This window comes from Simochromis diagramma, unplaced genomic scaffold (assembly GCF_900408965.1).
Source record: "Simochromis diagramma unplaced genomic scaffold, fSimDia1.1 OVJJ01000302.1, whole genome shotgun sequence".
Classification (NCBI taxonomy): domain Eukaryota; kingdom Metazoa; phylum Chordata; class Actinopteri; order Cichliformes; family Cichlidae; genus Simochromis; species Simochromis diagramma.
Window position 1 is genome coordinate 13,314,636 of NW_024386792.1, and position 23,213 is coordinate 13,337,848.

Sequence of the window (23,213 nt, forward strand, 5' to 3'; positions counted from 1 at the left end):
AATGTGTTGCATATATGCACATAATCCACTCGTACCAACTTAATAACACACTTGCCTCTCTGCCAAGTTTGGAAAATGTGCCACACACAGACACTCTGTTCGTTTCAATGTTAATTTCCTCACTGTCTATGCATGCCACGCGGGACAAAAATGTTGCACCTGTAAGCAGATAATGTGCCTAAATGTCTTGGCTCTGTTTAGGCTGGAAGAAACATGAGAGGCCCACTGTTCAAACGTCTCTGTGAATATATAAATATGGACTTGTTCCTAAGGTTAGACAGATACGTTCTCTTCCTTTCAGAAAGTCATAATATTATTTCAGTGTGTCGTTTCTATGGAGGTTTCAGTCACCCATATTCCATTATTGGGTCTATCCGAAGAGGAATTATTACATCTTCAGTGTGTTCACCAATTAAATTGCCTTTTCCTTTCGGTACCCATTTCCTCCTCAAGGTGAAATATAGTGGAGTGCAATGCACTGTAAAGCATAATGATGTGGGGTAAAATGGGGATTTACTCAGTCAAGTGTTTGCTGTGCACCTTTCTCTACCCTGAATGGAAAATGTAGTCAGTGTAATAACACATTGAATGGCCACAACATTAAAACCACCAATGCAAAGTACACATTCATCTGGATGTTACTTTGAGGCGTTTCATCAATCTAAAAGCTGTTACAGACCTAGCACACCCCGCCATGGTAATGACACTCCTCAGAGGCAGTGGTCTCAGCAAGAGAATGCAGCTTGTGAAACAGCAAAAAAGGCTCAAGAAGGGAAACGAGAAACACCCAGGCTTGACCCATCCTCCAAACTCCACAGATCCCAATCTGATCAAGCATCCATGGGATGCGTCCTAACAAGCCTAATCCACAGAGGCCCCAATGCAAAGCATCTGCTGCCAGTGTCTGTCTAATTTCTGCATCGGTGCATTCAATTCAGTGGATGAGACTTTTCTTATATAATTGAAAAAGTGTTTTAAAGAAAAAAATCCTTAGCTGAATGTGACCAAAACAAGCTCATATGTAAATACCTCTGAAAGAGTGCCGGGACACAACACACAATAAGCATGAAACAGTTATATCGCCTTATATTTTTTGAATCTATGGATATTATCCCCGTCTACAGCTTAACTGCATCAAAGCTGTATCAAATCACCGTAAACCAGATTACTGGGTAGAAGTTGCTTTACTTAAACAATCCAAACACAAGTGTAATTTCAATAATCTGGTCAATCTCAAGGATACAGAAGTCAGCACCAGCCCATGACGTCTGACGGTAAGCATCAGACCAAACAGCAGCTGTAGGAACTGACAGGAGGAGGAACAGGAAAGAAACAAGCAAGGAGGAAGGAAGAAAGACAGAATAGCAGAGGAAAAGGAGGACAAAGGCAATCAGTGCTAGTTCCACACTGGCTTGACAAACAGAGACAGAGTTGTGAGTTTTTTTATGAGGGGTTAGACAGATGTTAGTTCTTACTGCTGAGGTTTTCACTGTCTCCCTTTCACTGTTTACAGCTGAAGGCTTTCCGGTGATGGTATTGTGTCGTCTCAATACTGCGTTTCTTTCTGTTATTGCTGTAACCTCAGTATAATCAATAACAGACAAAAGGTACAGGAAGCTAGCATCCATCCAGCACTATGTTTTTTTGTTTTGTTTTTTAAAATACATGCACAAGTGCCCCCGCCCACAGAAACATATTTGAAACTAAGAAAAGCACAACGTACATTAACACCACCTATTGATCAATATTAGCCTTTAGCCAATGAAAATGTCTTACAGATGGAGTGAAAGAAATGCAGAAAAATACATAACAAACCTTCAAAATCTGAAATAATTCCCTCCAAGTGTGGGTTGACTCCAGAATCAGACATTTTTTCAGGCAGAAACCTTTTCTTTCAACTTCTAAAGAAAGTTTGTTGCTTTTGAACAAACTCAAAAATAGAATCAGTGTGAAACAAGTCGGAGCCCACAAGTTTCTCTTAAAGTATCAGCTGTTTCTCTCTGACTTCCCACCAACTTCTCTATGTTGCTGCATTCAGACTTCAGAGAGAGAGAGAAAAGGCAAGCCTCCTCCCTTCTCCTCCTCCCTGTAGTTACACACCCACCCTTCTCCCAAATGTCCTGTGTACGTGTGTTTCCCCTGCCCCCCACACACTCATACATGCACACTCATGTAGACAACAGACGTCACTCTGAGACCCTTTCCAACCAACCAACCAACCTGAGGTCTGATTTCCTCAGTCAGCCTCTGAACAGCTCTGAGAGCAGCATGTCAAAAACCAAATTAAACTCAGATCAGACATCTTTGTTACAACTGTGGCTGTTATGATCACCTTCATAAAGAATACCTTCATTCTGGCACAGCTAGAGCGGGACTACAGTTAAAGTGAGCCTTTGAGGTTTCAGTTTTGGGTAAACAACCTCTAAAACTGGCTGACATGTTAATTAGAGTGCAGTCACTTCAGGAGTAGCTGCTTTCCTGTGACACGAAAACCTGAGAGACTTCCTGGAGAAAGTTGACATTAGGGATATACAATGGCGCCTCAGGGCAATCAGCAAGTGATTTGTGCACCAGCCCGCCTTGTGTGACTGTGTTATCAGGAGAAACATGGGAATTCAGGCTCCGTGGACACAGGTAATATAGCACTACTGCACTTCTGCTGGCAGTGGCACTGATGAAAAGCCTGCTTTTTGATGTGGTAGATATGGTTACATTGCTCGTCCTTGAGGCTGCTCTAACCAATTTGGTGACTGATCTTTGTAGCGATAGAGAAATCGTGTTGAAAAGGTGCTGACAAAACAACCCAAAGTGGTGAAATATCAAAGTTAGCCATGCGTTTACTTAACCACTTCCACTGTCTCCCTGTGGGACGTCCTACTGGATTTCTTATGCGGGAATCTACTGCGGAGTCAACGCAGCAGTGATGCTATCACGATAATTGATGATTGGTCATGAGTGAGCAGCTTATCACAACTTCCTGTTTGGAGACAGGAATGACTGCAAATGAGAATTGTGGCAAATACACTCTGATCCTGGGTTAGTTTTACAGTTTCCACACTAATGGTAGCGGTCATAAGCATTAATGTAGCAGATGATTCCCGACTGGCATTGAAGGGAAACCCAAAACTAAAGAATAAACCACAGGAAGCTGGTATTTCCTACTTCAGTGTCACACATTAAATATCACAAATTAAATGGCGTCTTTCACCACAAGAATGGACAAAGAGGCTTAAGTGTTGCGTGGCACATTTATAGCTTTTAAGAAGCATTCGCGGAATCCTATCTGAATGAAAAGCTTCATTTTAAGGTGCACTGGGTGCCAAGCCCACCCAGTGGCCCCTAACTCTAACACCCGAGAGGTCAACAGTAACACAGAATAACACTGTGTGTTTGTGGTGCAGTGTCATTACTTCATACAACTGCTGTGAAGGTGTCTCAGGACAAAAAACAGAGCACAGCACATGCAGTGTATTCCAAATCCAATAGTAAAATATTAACATTTATTTTCACGTGTTGAGCTTTAAGTCCACCTTAATAAAGGACAGAGCAAAGTAATGATTAAGCTGTGTGTTCAGGTCTTTATTATGTATATTAGTGTGTGTGTGTGTGTGTGTGTGTGTGTGGGCTCTCTCTGTATGCTGACTGTAGATTTTGTGCTGCACTGTGGACAATATGCAACATGATTCTGTAGCAGTTGCACTAAAGGACACACGGCCTTGTGAAACACACACCTCATTTAAGCTTGTGTGTATTTATCCAAACATGGATACACAATCCAGGCAGGGCAACAGCATGAGCTCAAAAATCCAGAGTGACATCTGGAGTGACAAATCTGTGAGTAACATTACATGAAAATGTGCCTTTGTGTAAACTGACTGTAACTGCAGGCGCAGGTTTGTTTGTGAGTGTCTGTGGGTCTGTGCCCCTGAAAGAGCTCTGTAATAAACCGAGCCCGAATCATTCAGCGTCCTGTCTCTTTGGCAGTGAAAGACACCAGAACTGTTTGCTTTGTGTCTTTTACCTGTGCGCGAGTGTTCAACCCTTTAAGCAATGCGTTATTCCCAGAGCAGTTTAATGTTTTCACGAGCGGGGTTTGAATGGGATTTAATGATTCACGCTGAGATCACCTTGATGGGATTTTCCAGAGACATTGCATTTAATTGCACATTTATATTATAATCAATGCATCAAAGAACACAAATACAATTTTTACTTTGAAGTGTTGGAGATGTAGAGCATTTCTAACATAGCAAAATCACAGATACTCTTAGGAAAAAGAAGTAATTTAATCACTTTGTTTTCTATATAGATTTGACATTAGGCCTGGATCAAAGTTGCACATTTTGCAGTCACCTAGGGTAGCACTGGCACATAAGGCCTTGCTTTAACTATGACTGTTCACTGGAAAAACTATTGAGAACATAAAATGATTCATGTTGTCTCCATCGTAGTAAGATAAATTGGCTTAAAATTTGCGTGGACAATTTATAGTGGCAGGAGGCTGTCGTGGTCTGCAGACTTGGATGCTAGTCCCTGTGTAAGTAATTGGCCTCCTAAGTTTTTGGGTGAGACATACATTATGAGGGATGAAAAGCAAGCCTGAGTATTTTGTCCATGAAATGTTCCCACAAGTTCCCCATACACAGCTATCGCTTTGTTCATATTTTGACACTTTACCACTATTGTACAGTTGTTCGCACCCGAATGAACTTTTCAGAGGAGTTTGTTTATCTCTGTTTTCTCACCCTTATAATAACCCATGTTTCCATCATGTTGAATAACATCACCTGTCAGAAATCCTCTCTCAGGAGGAGTGAAGGTGGGGCTTCCCTATCAGTTTCCTTTACTCTATGCACTGTTTTCATGGCTCCCTCATTTATCATTACTAAGTAATAATAAAAGAAACAATATGAGGTGAGATACTGGGAGAGCAGCGGGAGGAGAACTGCGAGGCGTTCACTCGTAGAGGATGTCCTGTACACCTTTTTTTATGGAACATGGTGAGCTGAGTGATTTCCTTGATTTCCTTCAACTCTGGGTTCATGTGTATTTGTGGATGTGGGTGAGGTTATGTGCACGTGTCTTTTAGGGTGAGGGTATACAGCTCTCAGAGTGGATACACCACAACAGCACTTCTACAACCCCATATGCATGTGCTAAAAGAGTGAACAGTTAATTAAAGACAGAAGTTGCAGACTGTGTGCTCAGATTCATCTGAAGGCTAAAATTAAAAAATAATGCTAAACGTTGCGTGCTGATGTTTACGAATATAAATAGCCACAAACATAATTAGACATCTAAGATGCATTTTTAGAATATAATAACTTCGAGGAGAAAAGCAAATGTCGTATTCACATAAACCAAAAAGTTGCAAACAAAGTGGACTGCATTTTTAATGATAGATACAGTCTTTTGAAAACAGAGGGAAAAAGCACATCCCATGATTCAGTAGCCTGTAGAAGCTCGTTTAGCAGATATAAGTTGAAGTAATCCTTTTCTGTACAACTTTATCAATCTCTTACATCATTGTGGAAGAACTCTGGCCCGCTCTTCTTTACAGTGTTCCTTCAGTTCATTGAAGTTTCAAGTATTTATTTATGCACAGCTCTCTTAAGGTCCCACCACAGCATTTCTATCACGCTGATGTCTGGAATTTGACAGGGCCATAGCAACACCTCAATTTTTCAATACTTTTTCAGCCATTCTGTTGTAGATTTGTGCTTGGGATCATTGGCCTGTTGTATGACCTAAGCTTTATCTGTCGGACCAATGTGGTCTTATGGTCGACTCACTGACTGTAAGGCACCCTGATCCCGTGGCTGCAAAATAAGCTCAAATCATCGCTCTTCCACCACTGTGCTTGACAATTGGTATGAGGTGTTTGTGCTGATATGCTATGTTTGGTTTTTACCAAACATGGGGCTGTGCACTGTGGCCAGACATCTCCACTTCTCAGAAGAACACAAGTAGTGTGGTTTGTTCAGTAGCAACTTTCCAAACCCCAAGCTGTGCTTTCCTGATCTTCTTAGTGAGAAGAGGCTTTCTCCTGGGAACCCTTCCAAACAAGTCATACTTGTTCGGTCTTTTTCTAACTGTACTGTCATGAACTTTAACATTTAACATGCTAACTGAGGCCTGCAGAGTCTGAGATGCAGCTTGGACTCTACTGAGCATTGCACAGTCTGAGCTTTGGACGAATTTGCTGGGTCATCACTGTGTTAACAAAACCTGACCAGACTAACTTTGTGTTTAGAGTTTATATAATGCATCACACTAAGACGTGTCGAGACAAGAACTTGATGAAACTTCTTGATCTTAACAAATGTGAGGAGATGTTTATTTGCCTTATTTCCCAAAGGAAGTGTATCAACTTGTCTTTTTAAAACTATCAAAGAGGGCTTTAACCGTCCTATTTAATATCCTTTTTACATCTACTGAATTATTGTCATTTGATTCTAAACAGGCCACAAAATACTGCAATTAATGTAATCGCAACAGTCATGATGGCTATTTCCTTCCAGTTTAAATGCTAACACATAAAGCAACTTGACACATCTCTTATGTCAAGTCGTAGGCTTTGATTTATTTTCCTTTAGTTGTATTTTCAAAGTAATTCTAACAAGTCAATGTGTTCACCATACAGGACAGCCATGGTAGATGACATCTCATATTGAACATATTACTTCAATCCCAAACAGATGAAGAAAAGGAACAAGATGGTTGTGTTACAAATCCACACAAGAATTATTTTTGCACTTTTAAGCAATCACAGTCTTAGCTCTTACCATTTACAAAACAGAGGCTGAGAGGATCAGCGATGGGTGGTGTAAGGGCTGGGGCAGCTGTCAAGACAACAGGTCCAAACTAAACCATACAGCACAGACGGAAAACCAGGAAACAGCCATGCAAGACTTCCTTAAATAAGAGGAAGTCTTGCATGGACCAGGGTGAAGTCATATCTAACTACAATGCTTTCTTGTTGGCAAAACAATGCTCTGTCACATATCTCGAATACACCACCCGTGACCGCCTCCCAGTTATTGTGACAGTCTTTACTAAATTCATCAACCTCCCATAAGAATCACTTCATCTGTAAAATATGAATCATCCACAAGGGAAGTTTCACAAACTGAGAGAAATGGTGACTACAGTGCAGGAGATAAAATGACACTGCAACAGTGCCATCAAGTGGAAACAAAGATAGGTGTGCCATGTGTGTCTATGCATAATGCCACTCACTGAGCTCAAACACCTGATTTAAAGAGACTGTTGCTCATCTTGATGCCAGGATTTAATTATTAAAAAAAAGCTCAATAAGTCAGATTAGAGATTTAGCAAATATATACATTTAAAAAGAGTATAGAATAGAAGAGAACTAAGTAGCAGCAGATGCAAGAAAGTTTAAAGAGTTTTCTTTCCAGAGCTAAATCATATTAGCAGGAATCTCATATTAGCTCTGCTTCCTATCCCCCTCAATTTAAAATAAACTGCATGTGCCAGCTAGAACTAATCTGACAACTAGGCTGTGCATCTTAAAATGCTGTGATGACAGCAAGAAGACTCAGCTCTGTCTATCTACTGATGGACTGTGTATGTGGATCAACTGTACCCAAAGCTGGTAGCTTCAGTTCAGCAGCAACTGGAAGATTTATCTTTCTGGGAAGTCATATTTGACAGCTCATCACATGAGATTTACTCACTGGCTCTTTGTGTGCGAGAGCTGATAGAAATAGTCTGAGCACTTTACAGCCTACTGTACCTGTGGCTGTGCATTCAATCAATGATAAACAAAGAAGAAAAGTTGAAGGTTTGTAGCTCATGCAACATCTATGAGACGTAGATCAGAAGGTTAAAGTTGACCTGTAGACGGACGCGCACACACAAACACACACAGACACACAAACACACACAGACACAGGGCTCTAAGCAGCGGCTCCCACCGCAACAGATCAAGCAATGCAAACGCAAGTGGGGTGGCTATAGCTGAATGCTGCCGTACTGCTAAGAAGCTGCTTCCATCTGAAGTCTAACCAAAAGAAAAGAAGCTACGCTGAACAAAACGTTGAACTTACCAGCTATTCTGTCTCGCTCCATAACTCAATGGCTACCTCAGATAGCCACATGCAACCCTCTCGCTTTTCTCTCCTCTCTTTCCTTCCCTCTCTTTTTTCTGCTTGAAGACTTCCCCTTTCTCCTGACTTAGTCACCCTGTCCCCCTCTTCCAACCCTCCCTCTCTCCTCCCTCCTCTTCCTCCCTCCGTCTCCCTTGCTCTTACTTCCTCCAAGTTTTAATGTCTTCAGTCTGTCAGAATAACAAGTGAACAGAACAGACAACCACAGCCATGTGCGAGTCATATGGAGTCCCTCTTTCTTGCTTTCTTTTCTTTCTCTCTTTCTTGATTTTCTCTCCTACACACATATTTCACAGACTTTTATCATAAGCGGACACTTTTTCACTGTCGCCTTTTTTCTCCCTCCACTTTTCTTTTTCCAGTGTTTTATATTATCCCCATGATACTGAAACGAGTCCTCCTTTCTCTTTATCTCGCCTGCTCCCGTGACACTGAGGCTGTATTATCTCTTTGAAATAGAACTTCAGCCCACTTGGCCATAGGTCCTCATGTGAAAATAAACTCGCTTATTTCAAGAGAAATGCTCTTAACAGTCCACAAGGACTCCCTGAACTACTCCAAGAACACACACTACATGTTTCCATGTCATCATTGCTATACTAATTATGCTATCAGGATATACAAACCCTACATTCACCAAGGCCAACATTTCAGACCACAGATGAGTCTCTAAGTGGATTAAAGAGATTTCTCATCCAACCTAATCTAAAAACACTTCAGTCCTGGCACTCATGAATGAGGAGCCTCTCAATGAGGCTTCTTTGCAACTTGCTAATAATCGTCATTACAAGATCTCCACCAACAAGCTTGTTGACCTCTGTGTCTGTGTCTTTCAGCTCAGCATTTAGGAAATGACAACATTTTTCACAGTCTGAAAGCATAATTGTTCTGTGAAACCAAAACCAGATTTAGCAGCAGAAATCACTGGTGCTCCAGAGCAGCATGCACACATACTTCACACATCATGCCTGACCCTCTGCTTGCTGCTCAACAAGGTCAAGGGCCACTTAGGGAGCTGCTCTCTTGGCAAAACAAACTCATACGCATCCATCTTTGTTTTTGTGTCTGGGAAAGAATGAGGAGTAATAGACTAACATGCAACGACTCACTTCCTCTTTCTTAGAAGGAACATCCCTTCTTTAAATTGCAAAGCTAACGTCAGCAGAAAGCATAAACCTAAAACAGTCTTTGTATCACCCACAAAAAAATACATGAAAACAAGCGGATAGACAACATCTCTCTTTATTCAGACCTTGGACAAAGTGGTCAAATAACCTGTAAGGATTACTGTCCAAAAGTCTTGAGCCGCTCTTCTTCTCTTTATATTTTGTTAGGAAAATGGGAAATACGTGCAGCGATTTACTGAAACATGTGCAAACATAATGGAAAGTATGCAAGGCAAAGAGAGAGTTTATACAATTGTAATGAGCTTGAAATTCAATATTTGGTATGACCACCTCCATTCTTCAAACACAGCCTGAACTCTCTTAGACAGGATTTGTTGTAATTTCTTTAAACAGTCTTCAGGAATAGTTCTTCGGGCTTCTTGAAGGGCATTCAGAGCTCTTCTTTGGAGGTTGGCTGCCTTTTGCTCTGTACTTTGTCAAGATGATCGTACACTGCCGCAACGAAGTTGAGCTCTTGGGTCTTGGAACACAAGTTCACGACTGAAAGAGTTCCATTGTGTGTTTTTCTATTCAGGTATGTATTCACTGCATTGGCAGTGAGTTTGGGATCACTGTAATGCTAACAAATGAAGCTGCTTACAGTCCCAAGCTTTCCTGATGGTACTGCATGGTAGATCAAAATGTTTTCAGTCCATCAATTTTGACAAGATCTCAATGCAGAACCCAAACCACGACAGAGCCTTCACCATGTTTACTTCTGGACAGTCACCCTCATTTCTGATGAGTCAGATATATTTCTCAGGTCCTGCCAGGTCATTACAACAAATATAACAAATAACAATATAGCAAGAAACAAAAGAAGTACAGTGACAATCAGTATAGTAAGAAAGTGCCTAAAGATGTAATTAAAATGGGTTATGAATAAATATAACACCGGTTCATCTCTTGAGTTAGATGCCTTTTTATGCTTAGATGATTTTTAGGTGAGCGTTAAGTGGCTGAACTAACAAAACACATTAAAATGGTCAAAGAATGGACTGAAAGTGAGTGAAAAAGCAGCCAATGTCCAAAGAAAAACATTCATAAAACCTTGAGAATTATTGCAGAAGACAACTTTAAAAAAAATTACAGCCAGGTCTGGCTCCTTTTGTCTGGCGCCGTTGCACAGTACTGTATTTCCTGTAATGATGAGAAGATTTTCTCTATTTGGAGTGCACTTTTACCAGAGCACTTTCATCTTCAGTCTTTTGTAACCAAATGTTTGTTTTGCTTTGTCTGTGTTTCAAATTTCAGGGCTAGTAAGGGAAAGATTATTCCCATTATTTCACATTTTTCAACACGCTTTTCCACATGAAATGAACACAAATGGTAGAGGGGTGGATCATCCTGATTAAAACAGGAAGCGCCACTAACATACAAAAAAATACACAGCTTCCACTCTTCTGTAGTCCCGGGGGCCATCATTTGACATCTGCAAAAGGGAAGTGAGGAGAAGCAGAGCAGAAGAAACAGATTAGGGATATTCAAGTGTAGGTGCGATGTGAGGATTTAAGTAGCTTTAGCTCCAGGGAGGCTCTGTGGCTAATTGCAATAATTAAAGTTTTAATAATACCTAGAATTAAAAACAATCATTTTATATATCATTAACAAGGTTAATAAAACAAAATAACTATTTTAAAAATAAAAACACATGGATTATAGCGCACAAAGGGCTTTAAATACAAACACCTGACCGAAGATTCTGGTAAAATCTTATGTCTCATAAGTTGGTTGTAATTAAGATTTCCATTTATATTTCTAAACATCCATATGCATTTATAAATTGCAATGTTTTTACCTTGGAAAGTCTGCCTCAGATCAGCCATTTTTTCAAGGGCTGAGAACAATTACCGCAGCTCTGAATTCCACCCGTCTGGTGAGTTTAGATGATGATAAAATTCTGATGGAGGAGACCTTTTAAACCCCAAATCGGAATAAAAACACAGACAAATTGTGAGTGAGCGTCCTGGCGTTGAATCCATATGGCAAGCAGGAAGTGGATGTTGTGACAAAAGTGTGCGTTTAAAAATAGAGATATGTCTGTTTTGGCCACTGGCTCTTTCTGCCCCACGATGATTTTCCAGACTTACAAAGCTGCAGTTAATCACAAGGTCAGAACCCCCACACACACACACACACACACACCAAACACACAACATGTGCTTGTGCATTTGTTGACTCACTCACATATAACACAACAGAAATGTAGTTTTTGATGCTGTAAAATGTGTTAAAATGCCACGTTTGACATTAAGAGCTACTTTTGTTTTCTTTTGTTTTTGGATGGAGACAAGTTATGCTCCAGAATCATCTTTCTTGCACTCTCTCCCTGTTATATATGTCTCACTCTTCTTCTCTGATTTGTGTGTGCAGGTATCTATTAGTACACAGGAATGTGCACATTTACATGGAAACATCCTTTAAATGGTGCCGATGATGTGGATGCAGGAGCTAGGGTTAGTAAAGATTATTATAACTTAAGGATAAATAGACATTCCATGACTTAGTTTACTTATTTAATATGAAAGTGAAAACAAAGATTAAAAAAACACCCAAAATAACATTTCAGATATTTTATCATTTTATTTATGAGTTTAATTACCATTTCTTTTCCTAATTATCTCACATAACCTAGTTTGGGGAAGTGTTGCTGGAAGATTACTCGCAGCAGTGCTTTGGATCTTTATTTAAAGTGACACTGACCTTTCAGCTTTATTTATTTAAATGTTCTTTTTCTGCTTGAATGTAAATTACAAGTTAAAAGAGGGACATTATTAGCTTCAAACAGCTCATAAAAAGGGGTTTAACTGTGTTAGTTTTGAGAGAATTCATGTTCCCAGTGAATAAACATGACATTTATGGCCTCGTTTCTCTTGCATATGCCTTCTGTTTAACTATACATAGTAAACTGGCCTTGGTCCTAGAAAGAATCTCTTTTGTATAGCAAAACCCAAACATTTTAGATGTATGTGACAGACCAAAAGACTTTATTTTGGGTGCTGCAAAACAAAATTTGTGCGTAGTTTATGGGAAATTTGTTTCTTTGAGCTTGTAAAAGACATAAATCAGACAGTTTGGGGGACAGACAGAGACAGACAGAGGCCTCCCTCATTCATACCTTTCAACACCTCTCCATCACCTGCTGGAGAGATACCCTCCTATCACACACACACACACACACACACACACACACACACACACACACACACACACACACACACACACACACACACACACACGATCAGCCTCTATTATCTGTATGTGCCTCTGTTATGAATTTAAGTCATTTCATTGACATAAATACACAAACACTATTCAGCATGTAGCCTACAATTTCACCCAATAAGGCAGATGGTCATGAGACAGAAAGGCACGTGCGCTCGTTCACTCATGTGCGACAAGCTCAACCCCCACCCACCCTGTCCAGATGAACGCAAGGTTATCACACATTGACTAAGAGTGGATGGAGAGCCTTGGGGTGCACATTAATGTAAGCCGTCACTGCATAGCCCGACCTATGGGCAAAACGTGACTCAAACATGCTAAATTTAGTTATATAACAGTCGGGCAAAAAAGCTCACCAGCATGTAAGCCAACACTAAAGGGATGCCTGCAGGGCAGCGATGCACAATGAAGGAGAAAGAAACAGCGAGTAGAAGATAAAAGATGAAATGAGAAGAGGAGGAGCGAGCAGGGGAAGCGGTGAAAGAGGCAAATTGAGGGGAAAGAGAGGAGAAAAGGTGAGAGCTGAAAGCTCTCTTGTGTCTTCAGGAGTGAAAAACACCTTTTAGATGGATCTACACCCAGACTGCACACTCTACAGACAAAACTAAACTTGGCAAATTAAAACTGATTTATAGTTGAGTGTTTATTTTCAGCTAGTTATACAGCCGCTGCAATGCAAGAGTTGTAAAAAGAAAATCTACAAACATTGTGCTTTCATGGGAAGATATTTTTACTGGGAGATGGGGGAGAACAGTTTAAAATGAAATGAATGATGGTTGGATTTAATTTGGCTGCTTGAGTTTCAGGGTCTTGGCATTGTGCGCGGTTGGTCAGTGTAACAATGGCATGGTTAACAGGGACAGAACAAGAAAGCCATTATGAATGTTCCTGCTAACACTTGTGCTACAAACTAAAGTGAATTATTACCTTTAGATGTCACATATTTACTTTACATGTGATGATTATTAAAAGGCCAAATTATCATATTTACATTGTTAATTTACTTGTGAGAGTGATGATGTTCGCACGGACGAGCCTTCCAGGGGAGATTGGCTTCTGATTGGCTAACTGAGTCTGTCTTGAACTTGTTTGGTGTCTTTAGAGTCATGTAGGAGAAAACAAACTCAGCCCACAATAACCAGTCATCATGTTTGTGATCTTCATGTGACCATGAATTCTGTTACATTTAAGAGAAAGTGCACTTTAGCCAGAGCAAACTTTATAAGTATGGATTCCAGATTAAAGAAATAAATCTCTGCTGTTACACCTCATTTACACGTAAGAATAAATCTGGCTTCAAGTAAACAGACAAGCACCTGTCAAAACACAGGCAGACATACAGAAACACATTGCAATTTATGCTGCGCATTCACGCTGCAGTGCAAACACATATATTCATATGTAATAACAGAGACAGTGACATGCCTAACTGCACACACATACACACACACACACGTGCACAGCTCGCTCAAATCCTCTCTTTTCTCCAAATGTTCAGTATTCAAGAATCCCATCTGCACTCAGGAGATGGTGGAGAGCTAAAAAAAAAACAATAATAACAAAAAGTGATGTGGTGCTGTTAGCCACAGTCTGATGACCTCACCACAGAGCTACGCAGCACTCATCTTCCCCCTGCTGCATCTGCACCACACACACACACAGTGAGACACACACACAGAGAGAGAGAGAAAGGCACTGTCCTCCTCATTTACGTCCCCTGCTGCTTCTGCTGCTCCAGCCTACACACACAACCTGGGGCATGTACAGGGAAGACACAACACTTCACATCACTCATCTACACAAGCCAAATTTAGAACTGGGCCCATGTGCTCACACAAACCTTGGGAAATGCATTTTTGTAAACAGAAAAGAACTCAGACGCTACAGTACTGAACTAAAAATAACAATCCACCTTCCAAGTCACCAAATCACAAAAAGCCCAGGAGCTATTCAGACACTTTTAGACCGTGAGAGCTCATCGTTACAGCAATCTGGGAATTAGAAAAAGAAAGAACGGGAGAAGATCTTATCCCAGGTTTTTAGATCGTAGACTCCCGGCCCAGCTGCACGGCCCTGCAGACAATCTACTGGGTGAAGTTTTTTTTCTATTCAATGCATCAGATATGTTTGAAATAATACATGTCAGGTATGTATGGAAGCTGAACAACCCAGCCCGCTTCCCATTCATCATCATGCAGATTTTGAACTGCTGATCTGTTGGCTTAAGTGAATCAAGTCAGGCTGGATTCAATAAAAAGAATAAACGACTGTCTAAGTATTGTAAACATTTCATTTATATGAACCATATAAATCTCTGTGGGGAAACCCCCTTTGAGATTTCCATGTAGCCACTTCGACATTTGGGGTTGTTCAAAAGAAAGATTTACAAAATGTTAGTGCGAAAGACTGAAAACATGAGAAAAAATATAGCAGCAACTAGAGGTCTCAAACCACGACCGAATCTGCAATACAAACACCTACGGGCTCCATTTCTCAGTCTTATTCCATGTTAAGAAATCAGCCACGAGAAACTGTAAACCGCCTTTTTAAAACATGCAAGTCACAATGTTTAGAGCTCCTGTGGGTAAAGAACAAAATTTGAGTTTATTTTGTGGTAATAATCCAATCATGATGGAGTCGTTACATGTTTTTATGCATGCTTTTCATCATATTAAAAAAACGCAAGAAGAATAAACAGGTCATAATTGACTTGGATGTAAATTAATTTAACACAACAAATATGACCTAAAGTGATAAAAACAAATAAATCTCAGATGTGTTACTGATATGAGAACCACTATGGCTAGCCACATGGCCTGCACTCTTGTGAGTGTGCACAGCTCTGTGTGTTAAATTGGGAGTTTAAGATGGTTCCGCTTTTTCAACAAGCTCCCACTGCTCATTGTGCGACCGACACAATCACAGAATGAACAGCAATGGAAACTATAGAAACAACACATAAAAACAAACAGAAGAGAAACGGAGCAGTTCCCGATCTAATGACGATGCCATAAGTCAGCAAAGTCGCTATTAATCATGTCGTATTGCTAAGTATTTCCTGTTATTTAAACCGCAACCCTCTGTATTGGTGAGATTATACGAAGGAAAAGGCAACAGATTGACCTGAAAAGTGTTTGTAGATGCATTAGAGGCCACTGAAGGCAACAAAGTGGAACAGCCGTGGCATAAACCACTCACCGCCTGGAAGTAAGAGCAGCTTGCAGTCACACCAGCGGCACAGTGAGGCTGTGATTAAATATAGCAGTGCTGCAGGTATAATGTCTACCATGATCACCAGCTTACTGAAGCATGTTAGCGTGTTTATGAACCTAAACAGAACTTGTGGTGACGCTAAATACAAGTTCAAGGGGGTTCCAAGATTTAGTGGGATTCATCCCTTGAGTATCTCCGAGGTCTATAAATAATTACAAAGCAAGCCATCCAATATCTCAAGACAGTTAAGGCTCCGCCCGAGAAGATGTTTCACAGCTCATAATATTAGCAGTACAAAACACATAGCTGAAGTAATTACTGATGTTGACTCAGCAGCTGGTACATCCTTGTTGAGATGCACTCAAGCAATCCTCTGTGAGAACCAGAAAGTGAACCAATCCATGACACACACTTACACACAGCGAAACACGCTCACACGGTCCATCCAGCCAAATCCAGTTCACAGGAAAGCCCATTCCTTTAAGCTATAACTCACACAGGCTCCTCTCTCCCAGTTCTCTGACAATTTAAATCCCATTCTCAGGTCATTTGGACTGTCGGAGGCTGTAAAAGTGCTAGTAGTGCAGTCTGCATGTCTGTCCATCCCAGCATGGTTGTGGTAACACTGCTGGCTATTTCCTATTCACCATAAGGTAATCATTAGATGTGATAGTGGGCTGGCAGCAGTCTGCATAAAATGGGATATCCTAAAAGTTCTTGATCCCTTGCAGGAAATAAGGCGTCTGTTGCAGCAACTGATAAATATTTGGACACTAAGTAGATGCTGCAGACAGTAGCCGAAGCCGCTGTGCATCGTTATTAACCGTGCAGGACTTCTTGTTTTCTAAAAAGCTCATTTTGAGTTCTGATTATCACAGAAGCCAGAATAAAAACAGCCTGAAATACTGACGTCCCAAATCCATATGAGATTTGTTAGGCTCTAACAATAACAGTCTGTCAGCAATGCTACATTTGCTACAGTGTGTAATATACCTCATTGTGCATTATAAACTTACAGTCCACAGTGGTTAACTGCGCATTAGGTAAATGACTAAGGTAAGCTTAGACAGCACGGATGAGAGGAGCAAAGCTATGCGATTTGGCTGATTATCATAAGGCACAGAATCCTGCCACATAAGCCCCAGGCCTCCTGCTTTCACCTCCATCTCTACAAATTAGCCTGAACTGATGGAGGGATAATGCTGGAAAGAAAAAGGAGGGAGAAAGAGAGGAGAGTTCCTGTGGTTCCCTGTGGCTTCAGACCTCTGTAATCAGCATGCCAAGCTCCTGATGTCTAAATCCACAACTCGGACCCAGACAGCACACGCACATACTCATCACACACAGGCAAAGATACACATAGGCACATGCACACAGATGCACACAGAGCGAGTGCCTGACACATGAGCTCTGCGGTGTTCATGTGGAGATTGGCAAAGAAGTACGTCCCAAATAAATGCAAGAAGACAGAGTTTCAATTACATAAGCTGTGTGTTGCACAGAGCCGAGGTTAAAGAGAATTCATTAACATTTTTCTGACTTTTCTAAAGAGATGAGAAAAAAAAAAAAGATTAGTGAGATTTTTAACAGACCCCAAGTCATGCTGGATTTTAGAGGCAGATACTGTTACAGTGCGACTTTTGGATAAGAGTGACTTCAGTTATTATTAAATTACTGTGACCCAAAAAAAAATTCACAAGTGGTCTGCAGTGGGAGAAAGACGTAATGGAGTTGCTGTTTTTAAACACATTTAACAATCTGTGCTGGAATTTCATTTTATTTAAGTACATAATCACAACAGTCACAAATAATACCTATAATTGTAGTAATGGCAGCTACAGTAGCAAGAAGTGATACAAGATCTTCATGAGAATGACGATCTTGAGCAAATTATTATGTTATCATTTTCACATAATAAAGGTAGAATTTATTGGTCATCCGTTTTCCTCAGTTTACCCAATTGAGGGTCAAAGGCTAGCTGGAGCCTATTGTAGCTGTCATAGGGAAAGAAGTGGGGTACACTCTGGACAGGTTGTCACTGTGTTGCAGGGCAATACAACATTAGACAGACAGTCATTCACACCTGTGGCATACCATTAATCGGCCACACCAATTAGTTTAATCCAATGGATGCATTTAGACAACGGAAGGAAGCTGAAGTAACTCAATAGAAGCCATGCAGAGAAGCGAAGAAAATACAAACATCACACAGAAAAGCCTCAAATCAAATAAACTCAAGAAGATTAAAAACATAAAAACATGTGTAGGTTACCACGCCATAAAGCAGTGAACGCAACAAAATAAAACAAAAGAATGGGACCTATTGTGTAAGCCTGGGTGAATAAAAAGGTTTTGAGTCTGTTTTTAAATATATATCCACAGTTATAATTGATCTCAGGTCTGTAGGCAGCTTGTTCCAAAGACCAGGACCACAATAAATAAAAGCACCGTTAAGCACCGGACTGGACTGAGAGCAGCTGCTTGTTGGCCAACTGCAACTGCATTCTGTTATTCTGCAGCTCAATAAGTGAGCTGACATGATTTCAACTTTATGTTCATGGAAACTGCATCTCAGTTTGATGTAAATAAAGATACTGGCCAAAAATGGATGATTGTAAGTGGTCACTGATCATCCTCCACAACTCATCATTCATGCCTTTCTGTCTTTTTACTTTGTGAAAGGGGTCAGGCTAATATTTTGACACGGATACCTTATATCATTGGAATTTTGTCTGATACCTCAGAGGAAACATTTTCTCACTGTAAAAAAATGTCCCTGTAATACACGAATAATAACCATGTAAAGGGACAGTGGATGCCGTCATTATGATCATCCCATGCTTTAACTAATGACATCTGCTTGTAACATCAGGTGTTTCTTTAATGAACATGCAGCAACATTTTTCACGACTGGCTGGCTGCTCATCATGATAAGCAGGAGTGACATGGCCTGTTTTCATCCTTATGTTATTCACGGGGGGCTTTGTTAAGCTGAAACGTCATCGTCCGCCTTCTCTATTTATAGCTAAACTCTGACACAGTGGCAAATGATGTCATACTTGCATGTGTGCGTCTGTGTCCATGCGTGTACACTTAAGCACAAGGGTATATGCAAGGGTATATCAGGTTATTCATCAGCAACAAAGAGCGAGATCCGCTTTTAACACGTAGGCTGTGCATTGTTTAGGAATGGCTCAGGTTTCCTGAGCTGAGAGCTAACTTTATTCAGATGTGACTTACAGATATTAAGAGAGGCGAAGTGAGATGTAAAACCTCAAGAGACGGAGCAAAACCAAATGACACTTTCTGCAGTAGGTGGGAACGCTTTAGGCTAATATCTGAAGGAAAAAGTCCAGACCTTTCAGTGAGTAAAACCTTGGCTGAGTAACTTCTATCTCAGAGCGCCACTAAGGGATAAAACTGAGCTTTTGTACATGGCAGTCATGAAAGAAGACTGATAAAAGCAGCCAAACGCTCAAGCAGGGGTTTTAAAGTGATAAGGATTATATGAACTGGAAAACTTGGCAGCCTGACTCTAAGGTAGTGAATTAAACAGACGCATACCGATGAATACCAAAGTCTCCAAAGGCGGCCTTATTATCACAGGGAGAAGTAGTGAATGCAGTCCAGGCCAATATGTGACTCAGACTGAAGGGAATCTAGCTTAGCTGTCACTAAAGAGCCATTGTTAGGAAGAAATAAAGAGCTGCATTGACTTCCCTCATCTGCTCTTTCTCTAGGGGACCTACTGGTGTGGTTTAGTGGGAGGCTGCATGATGTGGAATTTAAAGTGTGATGGATCAGAAAGAAATCAGTTAGACTCAATAGTGCTACAGCCAACCGTCACAAAATTCATCTTTGCTGATTTTTACAGTGCCCTGTTAGATCAGTAGGGCCACATCACCCTATGATCAAATATCCAACTAGTGTTTTTTGGTGTGAGTTGTCCAGTTTTTGGAGAGATTAAGTGTCTGCATTTCCTTTAATAATATGAAATCAGATGATATTTGTCATGCATTGCTCAAGCCAAAAAATAAAAACATCTGAAAGATGCAGAAGCATTCCTTCAAAAATCATCTGTCCATCCATCCAATTTATTATTGTTGTTACTTTTTTTTACCCAGTTACTTTAAAAAAAATTGCAAACCTTAGAGCACTGTTAACGTAGGAACTATTTTCTCTTCTGAGCAATATCTATAAGCTAAAGGGAGCGAGCAGCTAGCTAGTGGTACAATCACCATAACAGTGGGTAAAGACCGTGATGTTGAAAATCTATTGTTACCATGTGCAAGTGACATGTTTAGATTTCACGCTTTGCTTTTCCAAAGCGTGAAATGGACACACATGCAGAAGTTGCATTACCAGCAGGGAGAGATAATATATTTAACACCAAGAGATCGCTAGTGAACAAAAAAGGTAAGAAGTACATTCCAGGGTCCTTCATCTCCAGAAACAATTAGGCTGTGCAGTTAATGTGTATTTAAATGTAAACGTGTTAATAATGTCTGTTTAAAATGCTTTCGCATTATTATTTTTATGTTAACTGTGCTGTTAAAGCTCATTAATCTTTAGATCCAGTCTTAATGTCCAAAATCCAACCTGTTCTCATGGATAGATGGAAGTTCCCCATTCTTTATCAATAGTTTTAGGTTGCTGACAAATAAAAAACAAAACATTATATTAATAACTGTTTGTCTGTACTGACTTAATAGAGGCCAATTATATTTACAGAAAGGTATTCTGATCAATGACAGTACTTCTGTCTTAAATTGTATTATGTACAAAATTATTAAGGAAAATAACATTTTAACATGACAGTTACATTTAATAAACATTTGCTAAACGTCTGACTGCTGGTATACAAATACTCACATGAGAAGTATAGCGTGTACTAACAAAAATCAGCTCACTCTACTGTATATTGTAGTGAGTGGGCCATGCCTCCCACTACATGTAATCCAGCAGGCTAAATCCTGGCCATCATCGGGCTGGTGCACTGCAGAGAAGTTGACTCATTAATAATTTGCCATTTCCTTATAATATAAGAAAAGGTAGGACTGTGTACTCAAAATAAAGCTGTGCCCATTGCAGTGTCCTTTGATATATCAACTTCAAAGCACTGCAGTAGAGATTTTGAGAGACAAAACAAAATTCCTATAAAAACATGTGTGCAATGTGAAATTAATTATCAGCTGCACATTTTTCAGTGTCCTGTATTTCGTCCACAAGTCGACATCTCCTGCTTCATTGCATTTTTCTGTGAAATCTTCTATTCAAGTCGAGCAAATACACACAACCAGCCCTCAGCAAAAACCCACCATTAAAAAAAAAAAAGTCCACTCAAGCTTAGGCTGTTTTCAAAAAGCATGACAATATATATCACAGCTGACTGGGATCTCTCATGCGTAGGAAGAGCAAGAGAAAAAAGACAACAGTGCTTCTTTGACTCCGCTGGATCTCACTGTTCATTGAGGTTTACATTACATGAAACTACAGAACAACATGTGCACATCCAGTTCAACAAGCCCAACAGACTGTTAGTCTTACCGGACTTTAATAAATCAGAACAACATAACATAATCTTATATGTGACCTGACCAGGGACAACACAACAGTCCCACTTAAGAGTATAAAATTCAGCATCAGGTACCGGGAAAATGAGAGAACCTTCCGACACTTCCCAAAAGTTGCTCTTTCTGAAAGCATTGGCATTTTTCAGGCGTATTCAGTGGGACTTTTTAACCTTAGCTTTGAAGGTATGTATAAAGTAATTACGAAAAATGAAAGATTTTACACATCAATGGTCTGTTATCTTAGGCTGTTTGAACTAATGCACCAGATCATAGCTACACTCCAGAATACATCCGCACAACTTCACACATCTGCACTCCCAGTAATGTTACACTTCAACTAAAACTTTGCAAAAAAGATATGCAAAAGGAGAAAGACCAAAAAACTTCCCGTTAAAGCATATTTATTAGGGGAAATGTATTTTCAATACTACTAATTGGATTCTCTCTCAGTTCAGCCATGAATGCTCTAGCCTGGGAGAAAATTTGACACCTTAAGGTCATGATGCTGCGTGAAAAAAAATGCTGGAGTTACAAGCTTTGAGCTAAAAAGGGGTGAGTGTGGCTGCCAGGTCTTATGGGTTTTCTTTCTTCTGGAGGGAGAGCAGACTAGACACTCTAATGATCAAAGTGTACGGAGACCTTTGAGATAAAATGTTTGCGTTATTCACTCAGCAGTGATAATCCTCCTGGGCTGTTTTCTCTGGTAAGTGTTTGAAAAAACACTGGACACTGTTTATTTCTGCCCGCCTCTTCAGTAGTCTCACCATATACTAAGCTAGTGGAACCACAAGCTGTTAAATATAACACAGTCACAGTAATCACTGAATGTGATTGTATAGTAATACTGTGTCAGTGCAGGTGTAGCCATGAATAGATCCATATGCACTTTTCCCACAACTTTATTCCCTAAACAGTCAAGCACTAATTTATTATTGAGCCCTGTGAAGTTGGAAGACTCCTCAATGCATTTCTTTCCTTATCAATGTAAACACATAGACAGAAATAAAGTTCTGGCTATTGTTTTATTTCAATTTGCTTATTTTCAGAGCCTGAAGCGTTAAGTGTCCAAGCACTTACAGTGTGGACCTTGTCTCCCATTTTCAACACAAGCCCCAACAGCATCAGCTTGTGCCACATATTTTCGTGTTTAATCTAGAGCATGTTATTTTTCCCCCCAGAGCCCATCCTGAGTTCCCAATGTTAAAGGAGAGTGAACACACAGATGGGGCTTGAGCAAGGCCAGAGACATGTTGTATAACACGCATAGACTATGTTGTGCCATGCACTTACAAGGCAGGGTCCCACGTATAGGCTACACAAAACCATGTAGTCTGACATCATGCGCAAGCAAACGTCAGAAATGATTGTTAACGCAGACGCAGACACACAGACAGCAGTGAGTCCAGGAAGGCAGCTCAGCCTGAAGGGTCCATTCCATCCATTCAGAAGGTCAGACTGGGAAGGACAGATGATGCACATCAGACTGTAAAGGCCAGGAGACCCTGAGGTGCTCCCCTGAGTGCTGCTACCTCAGCCACAAAACAGATTGGCCCAGAACAACAGATGTGGTAAATCCCAAGTCAGAGTTTCAGAAGTTGAAGAACTATAAAAAAGATAACCTGGATCTATAGAATTTAAGATGTAAGACCTACAAAAAAAGCTACAATTGTCTAAGATATATCAAAAATGTACGTTTAAGTACTTGACTGCAGTATTACAATATGCAAAACTTTAAAAGTATATAATAAATCTTTTTTTTCCCAGTCTGTGCCATTAATTACACACAAAAATCACTCTTGTAATTACTTTTTGAAGAGTTTAGTGCACGTGATATTTCAAAGGATGCTTTTTCGTGACTCACCTGTACCCGAATTTTGAGCTTTCTTCATGCTCTGCGTTTCCTG

At 40.3% G+C, this 23,213-nt stretch overlaps 1 protein-coding gene across 3 annotated transcripts in view; it reads right to left on the reverse strand.

Annotated features, from left to right (window-relative positions):
- Positions 1-23,213, reverse strand: part of sept9b (septin 9b) — a 70,542-nt gene extending 47,329 nt beyond the window's left edge. Inside the window, exon 1 of one of the 3 annotated variants that reach the window (XM_040024651.1) lies at positions 23,171-23,213. In XM_040024651.1, coding sequence (XP_039880585.1) covers positions 23,171-23,198 — 28 coding nt within the window. In that variant the 5' untranslated portion in view covers positions 23,199-23,213. Of the gene's footprint in view, positions 1-1,815; positions 2,014-8,072; positions 8,200-23,170 lie in introns of those variants that run through there. The other 2 variants (XM_040024652.1, XM_040024650.1) reach the window with 2 other exon arrangements.